This window comes from Rhinopithecus roxellana, chromosome 9 (assembly GCF_007565055.1).
Source record: "Rhinopithecus roxellana isolate Shanxi Qingling chromosome 9, ASM756505v1, whole genome shotgun sequence".
NCBI classification, from domain to species: Eukaryota; Metazoa; Chordata; class Mammalia; order Primates; family Cercopithecidae; genus Rhinopithecus; species Rhinopithecus roxellana.
In genome coordinates, this window is record NC_044557.1 from 6460464 (window position 1) to 6478289 (window position 17826).

Consider the following 17826-nt stretch of genomic DNA (forward strand, 5'->3'; position numbering starts at 1 on the left):
GAGATCGCACCACTGCACTCTAGCCTGGCAACAGAGCAAGACTCCATCTCAAAAAAAAAAAAAAAAATCACTGTGTCACTATGGAATTGTACAATCTTCACAGGTAAACTTCAAAAATTAATAAGTAGAGCATACATTAAGTCTTGCATTCTGTTGTTTTATTTAATATTGTTTCCATGATTTTATCTAATTTGCATATTTGTAACTTAATATATGTACTATAGCCCATCAAATACTTTTGAGTATTTAGGCTGGCTTCAAAGCCTTTTAAATCTATTTATTGTTTTCGCTATATAAATTATGTGTTTTAAAAGACCTACATATCAGGTTATTATTACTTTTTTGTTTTGTTTTGTTTTTGTTTTGAGATAGGGTCTCACTCTGTCACCCAGGTTGGAGTCCAGTGGCATGATCTCAGCTCACTGCAACCTTCACCTCCCAGGCTCAAGCAATTCTCCCACCTCAGCCTCCCAAGTAGCTGGGACCACAGGCATGCATCACTACGCCCAGCTAATTTTTTGTACTTTTTGGTGGAGACGGGGGTTTTGCCATGTCGCCCAGGCTCATCTCAAACTCCTGAACTCAGGCAATGCACCTGCCTCAGCCTCCCAAAGTGCTGGGATTACAGGCATGAGCCACCACGCCTGGCCAAAGTTCTTATTCTTTTCAACTATTTCTCTAAGGTAAATTTCTAAGGGTAAGATTACTGGATAAAAAGTAGTCATTTTAGGCTGGGTACAGTGGCTCACACCTGTAATCCCAGCACTTTGGGAGGCCGATGCGGGTGGATCACAAGGTCAGGAGATCGAGACCACGGTGAAACCCCGTCTCTGCTAAAAACACAAAAAATTAGCCAGGCGTGGTGGCAGGTGCCTGTAATCCCAGCTACTCAGGAGGCTGAGGCAGGAGAATGGTGTGAACCCAGGAGGCAGAGCTTGCAGTGAACTGAGATTGCGCCACTGCACTCCAGCCTGGGCAACAGAGCGAGACTCTGTACTCCATCTCAAAAAAAAAAAAATTTGTCATTTTAATAGGTCCGTTACAAATGACCAAATATTAGTTAAATAAATCTAATTAAAGCAATATATTTATTTCTCACCAGCTTTACTAGGATTTTAAAATCATTTTTTGTTCAGTTACTATTTATATCATAGCATTGATTATATTTTTAAATGATCATAAATTAAATAATTCAATAATTTTGTTATTTTGTTTCCTACGGTGTGAACCACTGTTTACATACTAAGTTCCCTTGACATAATCTTAGAAATATGTCCTAATATACTATAATATTAAACTTTTAAACCTCTCAAATATTTCTCCATTCTAATGCTTTCTGTCTCATCCTGCTATATTATGTTTTCAATTATAAATTTAAAATGTTTAATATAGCCATACTAATGTGGCTTGCTATTTCTTCCATTGCTTCATTAATTCAAAAATGTATTCTGCTGACATAGAATAGCTGAATGGATTTTAAAAAAAAAAAAAGACCCAACCATATGCTGCCTACAAGAGACTCCCTTCAACTGTAAGAACACACAGACTCAAAGAAAAGGGGTGGAAAAAGGTATTCTATGCAAACGGAAACAAAAAAAGGGCAAGAGTAGCTGTACTAATACGAAAGACATAGACTTTATTTTTTTTTTTTTTTTTTTTTTTTTTTTTTTTTTTTTTAGGTCGAGAATTATTGTTTCCATACATGTGCACTCCTTATTTCCTAGGTACATTCAAGGATGGACGGAATGACAAAGGTATACAAAATTGATTCCCCACCTGCAACGTGTACAATTTAAGTAAAACTGGAATAGTGAAAAAAGCCTAGGGATGAGAGCATGATGTAGTGATTCCTTTAAAAACTGCACCTTAGATTCCACTGAGCAGAAGCTTTGAAGCCCCAATAACAGTAAATACACCGCAGAGTGGTCAGTAGTAAATGGTAATATTAAACATAAGTACATAGTGAAGCAGCATGTGGGCAATTAATGGCAAGCACATAGGACTTGGAGTCAGTATCCCTGGATGAAGAATATCTAAAATTGTTTTAGAAACCTTCTATAATCATTATTATGAGACAAATTGTATCTCCAGACCAGCACCACATTTAGCCAAAATTTAACTTATGTGCGGATCTTATCCTAAGCGATACCAACTTCTCTCCTTCCTATCTCCTGAGCAGATGGTTATTCTGTCCACTGATCACAAGCGTTTTCTAAAAGAGGGATCTCTACTCTCCTCATTACCAGAACATTCAAGGATTTTTTGATAAATTGAAAGATATTTCAACTTTGCAAAATGTTACAGATGCTGTCGTTGTTCTGAATGCTTTGCACCTCTCTGGAACCCTTAAGGTTGTTACTGTCAGAAAGACATAGACTTTAAGCCAAAAACTGTAAAAAGAGAAAAAGAAGGCCATTAAATAAAAGGCCATATTATAAAATGATGAATACAGCAGGAAGATGTAACAGTTACATATGCACCCAACATTAGAACAACTAAATATATAAAGCAATTATTAATAGACCTAAAGGGAGCAAACAAGTCTAAACAAATTTTAAAAATCAAAATCATATCAATTATCTTTTCTGACCACAATGGAATAAAACTAAAAATCAGTAAGAGGAGGAACTTTGGAAACTGTACAAATCCATGAAAATTAAACAACATATTCCTGAATAACCAAGGGGTCAACGAAAAAATTTTTTTAATTAGCTGGGCATGGTGGTGGGCACCTATAATCCCAGTTGCTCGGGAGGCTGAGGCAGGAGACTCACTTGAATCCAGGGAGTGGAGGCTGCAGTGAGTTGAGATGACGCCACTTCTCTCCAGCCTGGGTGAAAGAGCAAGACTCCATCTCAGAAAAGAAAAAATTTAAAAAGAAATTTAAAATTTTCTTGAGAAAATGTAAAAAGAAATTTAAAACTAAAAATGTTGCTTCCATATGAAAATGGAAACACAACATTCCAAAACCTATGAAATACAGCAAAACCAGTTCTAAGAGGGAAGTTTACGGCAATAAATGCCTACATCAAAAAAGTAGATGGCCAGGCACAGTGGCTCACGCCTGTAACCCCAGCACTTTAGGAGGCCAAGGCTGGCAAATCACCTGAGGTCAGGAATTCAAGACCAGCCTGGCCAACGTGGTAAAACCCCGTCTCTACTAAAAATACAAAATTAGCCAGGCATGGCGGTGGGTGTCTGTGATCCCAGCTACTCAGGAGGCTGAGGCAGGAGAATCACTTGAACCCAGAAGGCGGAGGCTGCAGTAAGCAGTAAGCGGAGATTGCACCATTGCACTCCAGCCTGGGCAAAAAGAGCAAAACTCCATCTCCAAAAAAAAAAAAACAAAAGGGTACACATTGAGGAAAGGACAGTCTCTTCAATAAATGGTGCTGGGAAACTGGATATTTACATGTAGAAGAAAGAAACTAGACCCCTATCTCTCATATCTTTCACAAACCAACTCAAAATGGATTAAAAGCTTAAATGTAAGACCTGCAACTATGAAACTACTATAAGTAAACATAGGGGAAACACTGCATGACATTGGTGCATAGGTAACAAAAGCAAATCTAGACAAATGGGATTAAAGTAAAAAAGCCTCTGCACAGTGAAAGAATCAATCCACAGAATGAAGAAACAAGCTATAGAATGGGAGAAAATATTCACACACTACTCACCTGACAGAATATATAAGGAACTCAAATACCTCAATAGCAAAAAAAACTCATTTTTTAAATGGACAATAAATCAAAGTAGGTATTTCTCAAAAGACATATATAACTATATATATATATATATCAGGGGAAAAAAAGAAGATACAAAAATCCCAACAGGTATATGAAAAATGCACATCACTAATAATCAGGGAAATGTAAATCAAAACCACAATAAGATATCACCTCAACTCAGTTATTTAGATTGGGTACAATCAAAACGACAAAAAACAACACATGCTGGCAAGGATGTGGAGAAAGGGGTACTCTTACACACTGTTGTTGGGAATGTAAATTAGTACAGCCATTATGGGAAACAATATGAAGGTTCCTAAAAATTAAAATAGAACTACCACATCATCCAACAATCTCACTATTGGGTATACATCCAAAAGAAAGAAAATCAGTTTGTCAAAGAGATATTTGTACTCCCATGTTTACTACAGCACTATTCATAATAGCTAAGAAATGGAATCAACCTAACTATCCATCAACTGATGAATGGACAAAGAAATGTGCTATATATTCACAGAGGAATACTATTCAGCTATAAAAAAAGAATAAAATCCTCTCATTTGCAGCAACATGGATAAGCCTAATGGACATTATGTTAAGTGAAATAAGCCAGACACAGAAAGACAAATACCACATGATCTCATTTGCATGCAAAAGCTAAAAATGTGACCTCACAGAAGTAGAAAGTAAATAGAGGTTAGTAGGGAAGAGGAGATGGGGAGGTTGGTCAACAGGTGTAAAGTCACAGTTAGAATGGGATCAGTTCTGGTGACATATGGCACAGTAGGGTGACTACAGTTAACAATAATGTAATGTATATTGCAAAATAGACGAAGAGATGATTTTGAACCATCTCACCACAAAGAAATGACAAGTGTTTTGGTGATGGAAATGTTAACTACCCTAACTTGATATTACCCAACATGTACATTGGCTGGGCGTGGTGGCTCACACCTGTAATCCTAGCACTCAGGGAGGATGAGGCAGGGGGATCACTTGAGCTCAGCAGTTCGAGATACTGTACCCCATAAATATGTACAATTATTGTGTCAATTAAAAAAATAAAACTTTTTAAAAATCTATTCTGCCTTTTAAAATTTTTTTCAGTTTGTGCATTTATGTTTTAACTGGAATCCTCTTGGAGTACTTGATACATGGTATACAGTAATTTTAAATACCTTTCCCCATGGTCTTAGTTATAATACTCTAGGTTCTTACATAAATTAGATTCTGCTTCTCACACTTACATTGGTCTGTTAGTCTTCATTTCTCTTTTTTGGCTACATAAACAATTATGGCCTCACAATATATCTTACCTAATACAGCAAGTCTCCACATTGCCCAATCTCCTTTTGGGCCATTTTTTTTTTCTTTTAAGCTAGTCAAGCATGGTTGTTGGGGGAGACAATGTCAAATCAGCTTAACAATAGCCCACAATACTTGGACCAATTTGGGCCATCTTTTGATCCTCTGACTCATTTACTTTTCCATATGAATTTTGAAATTATTTATATAGACTACATAACGGATTCTATTTACATATTAACAGCAATTGTGTTAAGTATATGAATTAACTTGGGAAACACTGTCATTTTTCCTGTTTAGTCTTGATATCAATGCTTATTGGCTATCTCTCCATTTAACCTGTATTTTTCTCATTAAAATGTATCATTTTCAGCCAGATCTGTGGTTCATGCCTGTAATTCTAGCACTTTGGGAGGCCGAGACAGGAGAATCACTTGAGGCCAGGAGTTCCAAATCAGTTTGAGCAACACAGCAAGACCCTGTCTCCACAAAAGATTTTTAAATAAAAAATTAGCTAAGTGTCATGGCCCATGCCTGTAGTCCTAGCTACTTGGGAGGCTGAAGCAGGATTTCTTGAGCCCAGGAGTTTGAGAGTGCAGTGAGTCATGATCATACACCACTGCACTCCAACCTGGGCTACAGAGCAAGACTCTGCCTCAAAAACAAAAAAATCATTTCTCAGCTTGTTCTTACTTCGATTCGGCTCATTTTCTAGCTTATGTATTTATTAATATTATTGCTTCTTTTCCTTTTTGTTTGGAAGATTACACTGTTTGCTTTCAAAAACCTTGAGATCCCTACTGAATAGCTTTGCATTTCCCCTTTTCTTTTTTGAGATGGACTCTCACTCTGTCACCCAGGCTGGAGTGCAGTGGTGTGCTCTCAGCTCACTACAACCTCCGCTTCCCAGGTTCAAGTGATTCTCCTGCCTCAGCCTCCCAAGTAACTGGGACTACAAGCGCCCACCACCATGCCCAGCTAATTTCTGTATTTTTAGTAGAGACGGGGTTTCACCATGTTAGTCAGGCTGGTCTCAAACTCCTAACCTTCAAGTGATCTGTCCACTTGGGCCTCCCAAAGTGCTGGGATTACAGGTATGAACTACTGCGTCCAGCCTCCCCTTTTCTTTCCGATTAACATAAAGACCAACCTCCAAAGCTACAAGCAGGGGTGAATTGTAGCTCTGCCACCTAACAGCTAGGTAACCCAAAAAATGTCACTTTATTTTTCTTAATTTCAGTATCTCCAGCAAATCCTCTCTCCTGCATAGAATCTCTCCATTGGAGTGTTGTAAGTTAAATGAGACAGACCTAAAATACTGAACAAGTCCTCAGGAAAACAGTAGCTGCGATTTCTATTACCATCATCTTTATTATTATGAACATTTACATGCGTTTTTTCACAGGAATTGCTTTGGCCTGATTTAAAGATTTTCTAAGAAACGCTCGTATTTATATTACAACCCTTATTAGTTTGTTTCTTTGTTGTGCAGAGGTATGAGGTAGAATATATATATAATCCCTGCTTTTTAAAATTTATTCAGTCTCTTTTGACTTAACATAGGATGAGTGTTTTGTGAAACAAATATATACAGGAATTTTTGAATTTGAATTTATCTACTTTTTTCATTTAATTTCTGCCACATATGTTACTTATGTCTATTGCCAGTAATACTGACACATGCAGAGGTCTCGCTCTGCTTCAGCTTACAGGCACTCAGTCACGAAACGCTCCCAGGGAGCTCAGGGGCAGGTTCCATTATTTTTCCAGCTTCACAGGGGAAGAGAAGCAGAGAGAAGGTAATAACTCCCATACCCAAAGTAACACAAGTGACAGTGGTGGGATTCAAACCAGACACTCGGACTGCAGAATCCAAGCTCTTAACCACCTCACTCCCTGACATTGTTCAGCTCAGTTCACCAGCTCTATGATGAAACCTTCAAATGTTTGCCCTGATAAGAGTATCTTATCATTTGTCTCTACTACGACTTTGCTTTGTATTATTAGTTGCTACTATTATTTCTGATGTACTTTGGGGACCCACATAAATTTGGTGCCTTTTTATTTAGGGTGTTCATATTTTAGTATTAGTATTTACTATTTATGCAAATGCTTAACTAGCCCTTTTATTCTAACATCTACTTCATCAAAAAGTACAAGTTTTCATTGTATTCTTTATGAGTGCAATAATATATTTTAGTTTTTAATACTTTATTTACCAATGTATGTATGTATAGCTCTTCTCTTTTCAAAAGCAATTTTAAATATTCACAATATCTTCTCTTTTTTACGTATTTTCCACATTGTACAGTCTTGTTTCTTTTTTCTTTTTTTTTTTTTTTAAAGAGATGAGATCTTACTTTGTTGCCCAAGCTGGTCCCAAACTCCTACCTCAAATGATCATCTCGCCTTGGCCTCCCAAAGTGCTGGGATTACAAGTGTGAACTACCTCACATGGCTCAGTCTTCTTTTTTTAGTAATATTTTAAAGATACAGAAACATTAACTGTTTACCATACTGAGAACATCTTACTTATAAAAACTAAATGCTAGCCAGGCACGGTGGCTCACGTCGGTAATCCCAGCACTTTGGGAGGCCAAGGCAGGCAGATCACAAGGTCAGGAGTTCAGGACCAGCCTGGCCAAAACGGCGAAACCCTGTCTCTACTAAAAATACAAAATTATCAGGTGCGGTGACAGATGCCTGTAATCCCAGCTACTCGGGGGGCGAGGCAGGAGAATCACTTGAACCCAGGAGGTGGAGGTTGCCATGAGCCAAGATCATGCCACTGCCATCCAGCCTGGACGGCAGAGCAAGACTCCGTCTTAAAATAAATAAATAAATAAAATAAAAGGTCTTTCTACTTTAAGGAAGCAAGATAAAGAAGGAAACAGAACAGGAAATTCTTCAACTCAGCTAGTAACTGATCTCTTGGGCATATCTTCACCTTAAATATCTTAAAGATATCCTTCCATCAGCCCCAGGTTTTTATTATCTGGTATACCAAATATACAAAGTTATTATCATTTGCATTTTTTTACATGCTTGTGTTTCCTAAAACCTACATCTGCTTAAAATTTTTCAAATTATCATTAAAGTTCAAAATTTATGTTCAAAGTTTATATCTAGACAAATTTTATCAGTCTCCGGTTAATCTTAAAAGGGTCATAAGTGTCTTTCCAGTTTCCAAGCTAAAATCTTTTTTACTATAATAGGACATTTTTTACTAGTATGATTAAATACAAACCCTGTGTCACTTCTTTATACATTTTCCTGACATAATTATCTCCATTCTTTTAAATAAATTAGCAATATTTTTCTTAAAACAGTCTCATGTAGTTAATTCTTCTGTTTGTTTGTTTGTTTGTTTGTTTGTTTATTTATTTATTTATTTTGAGACAGAGTCTCACCCTGACGCCCAGGCTGGAGTGCAGTGGCTCAATCTCAGCTCACTGCCACCTCTGCTTCCCGGGGTTAAACGATTCTCCTGCTTCAGCCTCCCAAGTAGCTGGGATTACAGGCACACACCACTGTGCCCAGCTAATTTTTGTATTTTTAGTAGAGATGGGGTTTCACCATGCTGGCCAGGCTGGTCTCAAACTCCTGACCTCATGATCTGCCCACCTAGGCCTCCCAAAGTGCTAGGATTATAAGAGTGAGCCACCGTGCATGGTCTGTTTTCCTGTTTTTTAATTCTTTCTTTTTTTTTTCTTGAGATGGAGTTTCACTCTTGTTGCCCAAGTTGGAGTGTAATGGCACGATCTCAGCTCACTGCAACCTCCGCCCCCACCAGGTTCAAGTGATTCTCCAGCCTCAGCCTCCCAAGTAGCTGGGATTACAGGCACCTGCTACCATGCCCGGTTAATTTTTTGTATTTTTTAGTAGAGATGGGGTTTCATCATGTTGGCCAGGCTGGTCTTGAACTCCAGACCTCAGGTGATCCACCCTCCTTGGCCTCCCAAAGTGCTGGGATTACGGTGGCGCCCGGCCTCTTTTTTAATTCTTTAATTCGTCCATAGCATCATTGTTGTACTCCAGTGACCCTATTTGTTTTATTCTAATAACGGTCTTACTTGCCCTACACCTAACACCTTGACAACAGTCTTTTCCCCGCTCAACTTGTTTTTCTGTGGATTTTAGACCCTTATTAAGTCTTTTTAGAAGACATTTTGCCCATTCACTAAAGTATCTGATTCTCGTCACTTTTTAATTTCAGCTATTGTCGATTATTTTCAAGATTCTTTTAGGTTCTTCTTGTGGGCCAATAAATTTTTTCTTTGTCTTAAGCTACTTTTTCTTAATAGATTTTTTCTTGTTTCATATTACTTTACAGAGCTTTCAGTAGGTTTATTCAAATAGAGAAGGTATCACCTATTGCTCCATCATCTTTTCAGCTGGTGCCCACACTGGAGATTTTACGTTTTTTTTTTAAAGCATTTATAGTAAACAGTCACTCAATATAAATTAAAATTCATCCTCTGATGGCAGGTATAATAAAGCTCTCAATTTGGCAATAATTTTTTTTTTTTTTTTTGAGACAGAGTTTTGCTTTTGTTGCCCAGGTTGGAGTGCAACGGTGCGATCTCAGCTCACTGCAACCTCCACCTCCCGGGTTCAAGTGATTCTCCTGCCTCAGCCTGCCACGTAGCTGGGATTAGACCTCAGGTGATCCACCCGCCTCAGTCTCCCAAAGTGCTGGAATTACAGGCGTGAGCCACTGTACCCAGTAAAAACATTTTATCATTTCAATTTTTATTTTAGATTCAGGGGCACATGTGCAGTTTTGTTACATGGGTATATTGCATGATACTACAGTTTGGGACATGAATGATCCTGTCTCCCAGGTGGTGAGCACAGTATCCAGTAGGTAGTTTTTCAGCCATATAGGTACTATTCAGCTGTAGTACCCAAGTTTTTCAGTACTGCTTGGGTACTGCAGCTCAAATAGTCCCTAGTGTCTCCTGTTCCCACCTTTATGTTCATGAGTACCCAATGCTTAGCTCCTCTTAGAAGTGAGAACATACAGTATTTGGCTTTCTGTTCCTGTGTTAATTCACTTAGGATATTGGCCTCCAACTGCATCCATGTTGCTGCAAAGAACATGATTTCATTCTTTTTTTATGGTTACATAGTAGAGTATTTTATTTTACATAAAAGAATAGCCTTATCCTTAAAAGCAACAAGGTCTAGAATAGGAGTAAAACCTTTAGAGAAAATGCATTTGTTATCATCAGGGAGGCAGGGCCCCAGAATAACTGCCACTCCCTCAACTTGCACCTCCCTGCTGGCTGCCCACTCTGCTGGCCCCTGGAGAATACCCTGGTGTCCCACTCCTTCCTTCTGTGGTCCAGCAAGAGGGTTTTGCACTAGAGAGGAGGAAAATAAAACATAGTCTATCAAGGTTGTTCATCCCTGAGAACTGGTTTTTTAAAGGATGGCTAGATGAAAAGATAAAAATGGATGCTATGCATTCCTAGGCATCCTCCTCTGACTGTATTTCTTCTGATTCTTTATATAGCTTCTTTGTTTCCTTAGCTGCAAACTGAAATTAACTTGTGAAGGGCTTTAGATATGAAAGCATTAAGGATCATATCAAACAAACCCCAAAGCAAACAGAACTGAGTGTGAAATGATACATACGTAATAACAGCATTCAGATTTCCAGTAGACAGTCAAGTTGGCCCCAAGAAGTTCATTATGGATGAGTAGCAAAGCCTGATCCATCTTCAGCTCTACATGTCTTTTTTTGTCTAAGTCTGGTAAAAATTAGGAAAAGTTAAAAAAAAAAAAAAAAAAAAGAAGGCACCCGAAAGATGTGTTAGAGACAAAGTACATTCATGTGAACAGTTGCTTCCAGTAGTGCTTCTCAAAAGCCTACACTCTGGGATTTCTGTGGTCTCCCACACATTACTTTGTTGTGCACACACACGCAGGTAGGTCTCCTTTTGCACAGATGTCTCTATTACAAAAGAGGATTCAGTCAACAGCACTCACATCTAGTGCATCAAAGGATCATGTGAGGAACTTATATTCATCAAGTGCTAAGATGTGACATGTACTGAATTTAGTAGTTTCCCCACAATAATGACAATCTCATGAGCTAGGTATTTCCCCCCCTTTACAGATGAATAAATTAAGCTTCTCAAGAATTACCTAACTGTCTGTGGTCACGGTTTTTCAATGAAATCACTGATATGAACCCAATTTGTACGACTCTGAAATTCAAGCTTTCTTCCCTACCATGTTATTCAGCTGCGACTATAGCCAGGCAGCTTGTTAGAAATGCAGAACTCACTTGAGTCAGACAGGTTAGCAAGGCCCAGGGGTGGGGTGCACATGCCTCGAAAGTTTAAGAAGCGCTGCTTTCTATCACTTTGTTTTGGAGTTTGGAATCTCCTAATTTCCATGGCAGATCGGAGAGGGGTAAGGAGACAGTTTTAAGACAAGCCTCTAGCTGGGCGAGGTGGCGGGTGCCTGTAGTCCCAGCTACTCGGGAGGCTGAGGCAGGAGAATGGTGTAAAACCTGGGAGGCGGAGCTTGCAGTGAGCTGAGATCCGGCCACTGCACTCCAGCCTGCCCGACAGAGCGAGACTCTATCTCAAAAAAAAAAAAAAAAAAAAGACAAGCCTCAGTCTGAAGGGCAGAGAAACTCACTGCTCCTGGATTCACTCATCACACAGCTCACCAGTTCACTAGATGATGTTCTGAGGATGACAGAAAGATGACACACATTCTAAAATCATGTGTGCCAATTTGGTAGGAAAAATACAGTGAACTGCTCTTGTCAAAGTCAAAGCAAAGTGGTTCATTTCAACTGGCCGTTTATATGATATTATATAAAAGAGAAGTTAATTTATCCTCTAAGTAAATTTACCCAAAAGAAAAAAATGGGGAACTACTTAATAACACAATGAGGAAGGTAAGAACTCAGTTCTCTATTTTGTAATGGGAAAGCTTCCTCTGGGCTCCCTAGTCACTCATTTGAATGTCAGAATCAGGAATTCTTCACGTAGCCAACTCAATCCCTCTTGCTCTGCCACCCAGGCTGGAGTGCAGTGGCGTGATCTCGGCTCACTGCAACCTCTACTACCCGGGTTCAAGCCATTCTTCTGCCTCAGCCTCCCGAGTAGCTGGGACTACAGACACTACCACCAAACCCAGCTAATTTTTGTATTTTTAGTAGAGACGGGGTTTCACCATGTTGGCCAAGACGGTCTCGATCTCTTGACCTCGTGATCTGCCCGCCTCGGCCTCCCAAAGTGCTGGGATTATAGGCATGAGCCACTGTGTTGGGCCTCAATCCCTCATTTTTAAGTTTATCTTAATTTACCCTTATTTAGCTCTCAGTGAAGACAAGCCTTGCAGTATAAAACTCTTAATAATCCACTACAGTTTTTTGTTCTCTAGGCCAAAGAAAGCTTTCACAATCATTTTTTCTGTTCTTTGGTCTCCTGGAAAGCTTTCAGTGGAAGTGAGGTTTGGGACCTGGAGTATGACATAGTGGGATAAATTCAATTTAAACTTGAATCTGAACCCCAACCTGCCTCAGGTTCCTCACCAATAAATTAAGGGTTAAGAGTATGTGCTTCATGAGACCATTGGGAAAGCTAAACTTGATCACCTACGAAATGGCTGGCACAGAAATAAAACAAGTGCTCAACACATGGACATTACAGTGATCCAGGCCACATCCAACCAATGCAGAGGTCAACAGAGCCTCTTCAGGATCGGAACACCCAGTTAATTTTTTTTTTTTTTTTTTTGAGACAGAGTCTCACTCTGTCTCCCCGACTGGAGTGTAGTGGCCCACTGCAGCCTCAACCTCCTGGGCTCAAGCAATCTTCCCACGTCAGCCTCCCATGTAGTTGGGACTACAGGAGCATGCCAGCACATCCAGCTATTTTTTTTTTTTTTTTTTTTTTTTTTTTTGTATTTTTTTGTAGACACAGGGTTTCACCATGTTACCTAGGCTGGGCTCAACCTCCTGGGCTCAAGTGATTCGCCCACCTTGACCTCCCAAAAGTGTTAGAACTACAGGCGTGAGCCACCACACTGGGCCCAAGAGTAAAATCTTTAACCAAAAACAGGCTTTTGAATAGCTTCTGATATGCTTTACGACATTTCTCTCCAATTTAGTCGTGCTGATTTCTAATGACAACTGTGATGGTTGAGATCTCCCAGATAATACAAAGAACCACACTTACCAAAGAACCACCAGGCCCCAACAGCTCTGTGAAATAGCTCCTGGTGGGTTGGGCGTGGTGGCTCAGGCCTGTAATCCCAGCACTTTGAGAGGCCCAGGCGGGCGGATCATAAGGTCAGGAGATGGAGACCATCCTGGCTAACACGGTGAAACGCCCTCTCTACTAAAAAATACAAAAAAAAAAAAAAAAATTAGCTGGGCGTGGTGGCAGGCGCCTGTAGTCCCAGCTACTCGGGAGGCTGAGGCAGGAGAATGGCATGAACCCGGGAGGCGGAGTTTGCAGTGAGCCGAGTTCACCCCACTGCACTCCAGCCTGGGGGACAGAGTGAGACTCTGTCTCAAAAAATAAAAAAGAAAAAAGAAAAAGAAATAGCTCCTGGTGTCTCCATTCTGGGATGAGGCATCTGAAGGTCACCTACTATCAGCCAGGATTTAAGCTGAGGTCAGTTTAACTGTGCACCTAACCGCTAACCAGTCTCCTGAGCCTCAACAGATCCCTCCCTATCAGCCCAGCCTGATTAGCCTTTTCCATGTTTCCCTCATTTGTTAGCCTGGTGGATAGAAAATGGCACGTCCTGTAATCCCAGCACTTTGGGAGGCCGAGGTGGGCGGATCACGAGGTCAGGAGATCGAGATCATCTTGGCTAACACGGTGAAACCCCCGTCTCTACTAAAAATACAAAAAATTAGCCGGGCGTGGTGGCGGGCCCCTGTAGTCCCAGCTGCTCGGGAGGCTGAGGCAGGAGAATGGCGTGAACCCGGGAGGCAGAGCTTGCAGTAAGCCGAGATGGCGCCACCGCACTCCAGCCTGGACCACAAAGCCAGACTCTGTCTCAAAAAAAAAAAAAAAAAGAAAGAAAGAAAAGAAAAGAAAATGGCACATCCTAATTATTTTAGTTTTGAACTTGTGATTAACTAGTTTTGAACATGTTTTCCAAATGTTTACCATCAGTATGTGCCTTTCATATGAATTCTTGAATTATTTATTTATTTAACCACCTTTATTTAATCCCTGACGCCTTCTGAGGTATTTGCATAACTTCTCTACATTACAGACAAAAATATTAAATCCTTTGTCAATTTGTCATCATTGTTTTAAAAGTTTTCATTTCCCTTCTTCAGTTTTAATGGCTTCCATTTTCAAATTTCTAGTCACTTTCTGTAGACTTTTTCCTACACTTGATCATGGCCAAGAGACGATGAAGCCATGAGCTTTTCCTTCGTAATTTCTCTACACATCATCATCCCGTCGTAGATGGAATAAGTACTGTGTGTACTCATGTTTCTCTAAGCCTCTGGTGGTGAGCGGAATAAGGTACTTGTTTTATACTTAGATTATCCACATGAATTTTAGGCGGAAAGCTCTTCATTGTCATTGTTACTAACTATGCTATTTGGGAATGTGCAGAGGGGCTCAGTCTTCAGTGAATGTCAGAATTACCTCAGGAAGCTCTAAAAAAAACAACAAAAGTTACCAATGCCCTGGCCCCATTCCAGACTAATTAGAATCTCTACCCAATCAGCATGAGTTTTTAAATTTCCCACAAAAAACAACGAACCTCCCAAAGGGATTCGAGTGTGCAGCCGAGGGTGAGGAACACAACTAGAGAACCACAGCTAAAGACTGTCAGAGTAAAGCCAGCGGATTTTGACACCTTTTTTGTTTTACTTTGCATTATTTGAATGTGGTTTTTAAAAATAATAATAACAGTCTGTATCACTTACAGACACGACCAAAGGACGCAATTACTAAGCCATCAAATATGACCTCGAAACTGAGCTTGATGTTCAGCTTCAAGAAAAAGCTGCCACCTTCCCACACAGCAGCTGACCTAAGAAATTCCAGGGCAATACCCACAGAGCGTTACCGACAAAAGAACAATTAATTCCTTCTCTCTCCTCTGGTCCACATAGTCTTGGTGGGCAAATAACCAAATAAAACCACCTTCCAATAGTGCGGGGATAAATGTGTTGCTCGTGTATTACACTTTTATTTCCTTTCCAAGTATTTAATTTCTGGTCTAGCTCTCTTCTCGTGAGTTATCTTTGCTGGGCATATTTTTAAAGACATAGTCTCCTTTTTTTTTTTTTTTTTTTTTCAAGTAAATGCTGAATTTTCAAAAAGAAGGAAGATGATGACGTTTTTAGTAGGAAAGCTGTGCAGCCCAAACATGGGCTCCAAACGGCGGGAAAAGCCTTGCGTTCGCAACGCAGCTTCCCCTCACTACCTGTGATTACTATTTACAAATCACCTCTACCTAAAGTAAGTGCCCTTTGATAAGCTAATACTGGTGCTAAAATGCAAAGAGCGTTCGGCGGCATCAGTCCCTGACAATTGTGATCAGGCAGATTACATAACCTCCCCAGGGTCCTTGCAATTTTAAAGGAGGGGAGCGCAGGAGATCCAGGTTGGGTGAATCAAGGAGCACACAAAATGTAATCCGCTGAGCCGCTTTTCCAAAATTCATGACGCCTTTCTCCTCCAGCTTCTGCCTGGGGAGGAGGGGTCGTTTGAACTCCATACACAGACACTAAAACTTAGTATTCTGAACAAGATAAGGGCGCGAAAGGGGAAAGAAAGGCAGGTGATTCCCACCGTCCGTCCCAGGTGTGGACCCTTCTACCCAAAGGGGTTTGCGGTGCTTGCCCGACCCCTCTGGGAGGGGCGTGTGCGAAGGACCTCCTAGGGCCTGGGGCTCCCCGGTCCAAGGGTCTAGATGGAGGCCTGGAATCTGTATTTGTCATCGTTTTCCCTAGCGAGTTCGGAGAGCAAGCCAGTTGTGCAATCACGGGCTGAGCTGAGCGCCTCTTAAGCCAGCGCACTGGACAGGCGCCCGGGGCCCGGGGCAAAAGCGCCCAGCCCAGCCCCTCCCAGGCCGCCACCCCGACTCGGAGGCGGCGGCTTCCCGGTCACCCTGGAGGGAAAACGCGCCGACGGGAGACGCGCGAAGGGCTCGCCGGGGACCGGGCTGCATGCAGGCCGCGCCCCCACCGCCTTCTCCGCGGTTCCTCACCCGCCGCACATCTACGCGGGTTCAACCCCAGCGCGGGGCAAACGCGCGTCCTGGCCCCGGGCTTCCCACCCGCTGAAGCCAATTGGGTCGCACGGCTTCGGCGCCACGTCCTCGGGGGCTGGGCCCTCGGGGAAGTGACCCTGCTCTAAGTCCCTGAGAACAGTGGACTGGGTGAAGGGGGAGTCCGAGCCCCCCCCCCCGCCCCGGTCCTTGGCTGGCCCGCCTCCTGGCTGCCAGTGTGGGGGGTTCCCGGCGTCCCGATCCGAGGCCTCTGTTTAGACCGAAGGCGCCGGGACGCAGGTTCTGCTGGGGTGGGCGCCGCCTGGGCGCCCAGGTGCCACTCCGCCGCGGCCCGAACCGCCCGCTCCCCCGCCTCCGCTGGGCCCGGCCGCAGCAGCCAGAAGTCAGGCCTCCGGTCTGGGGCGTGGTACCGCGAAGTCGCAGAAACAGCCCGGGCCCTGGGAGCGGTTCAGGCCGGGCCTAGCCCTCGGCGCCGCGCACGGAGGTAGGGGCGGCGCCCCGGGGAGGGGACGCCGCGCTCGGAGCCGGCCGGGCGGCGGTAGGAGGCGTGCACTCACCTCGTGGCGGCGCGGCCTGGGCATCGCGCTCCGAAGAGCCGCCGGGGGCCAGCAGCGCGGCGCTCAGCACGGACGCGGCCAGCAGCAGCACGGCCAGCACCCTGCCCGCACCGCTCATGCCCGCCGCCCGCTCGGCCGCCCCTGCCTGCCCGCCGCGACCCGCCCTGCGCGGCTCCGCCGCGGACGCCCGCGCGCCCGTCATGCCCCCTCCGCTGCCGTCATCGCCGCCTGAGTCACCGCGGGAGGCGGAGGCGCCCGGGAGCCGCGGGCGGGGGAGCCCAGGGGCCGGACCGGGCCATCCTAGGCCCTGCCCTGGGGGAGCTGGCCAAGAAAGAAACCAACGCTCTGCGTCCCTGCGTTGGGAGTGTTTGTCCTCGGGAGGAGAAACGGCCCGAAGAGAGGCCCCTGCAGGCTAGGAGCCTTTCTCCCCCGCCCCACCTTCCCCAGCCGCATTCTGCCAAACTCCTGCGCCCGCCGGCCACCCTCCGCACGGTTGTCAGAGCCTCGGTCCCTGTTTTGGAAAACGCCTCAGTAAGCAAGACTGCAGAGTCCCTGTCCCCAAGGCGTTTATTACCCAGAGGGAGAGGCACGACTTAGAAGCCACCAAGCGGCCCCATCTCTTGGAAGAGCCTCAGGCCAGGCTGACAAAGTGTAAGGGAGCAGGCCGAGGAGTCTGCACACCCGTTCCAGGCTGTATCCCGGGATACGCTATCGCAGGTATAAGGGACGGGTACAGTAATACCTATAGCAGACGTGTTTGTAATTGCAAAACATTGTCAACAAGCTGAATGTTCACCAGCGAGAAAACAAACTGCCCCACAGCAGGGGAAGTGCTCTACAGCTTCCCGCATCCACATGGATGAATCTCAAAACACAAGGCTGGGGAAAATGCAAATTGCAGAATGCCTTTGTAATAACTTATATAAAGCAAAACAATAATGTATGTTGTTTAGGGACATCCATATGTGTAATGAAAATACAAAGGCACACATGAA

General features: G+C 43.0%; 1 protein-coding gene across 5 annotated transcripts in view; it reads right to left on the reverse strand.

Annotated features, from left to right (window-relative positions):
- HGSNAT (heparan-alpha-glucosaminide N-acetyltransferase) overlaps nucleotides 1-17040 on the reverse strand; it is a 50402-nt gene extending 33362 nt beyond the window's left edge. Inside the window, exons 1-3 of one of the 5 annotated variants that reach the window (XM_030937478.1) lie at nucleotides 16832-16970; nucleotides 10677-10792; nucleotides 2775-2830 (exon numbers count right to left, since the gene is read on the reverse strand). In XM_030937478.1, the coding sequence (XP_030793338.1) occupies nucleotides 2775-2830; nucleotides 10677-10689 (69 nt within the window). In that variant the 5' untranslated portion in view covers nucleotides 10690-10792; nucleotides 16832-16970. Of the gene's footprint in view, nucleotides 1-2774; nucleotides 2831-10676; nucleotides 10793-13240; nucleotides 13400-16831 lie in introns of those variants that run through there. The other 4 variants (XM_030937481.1, XM_030937476.1, XM_030937477.1 and 1 more) reach the window with 4 other exon arrangements.
- Nucleotides 17041-17826: the final 786 nt, after the last annotated feature.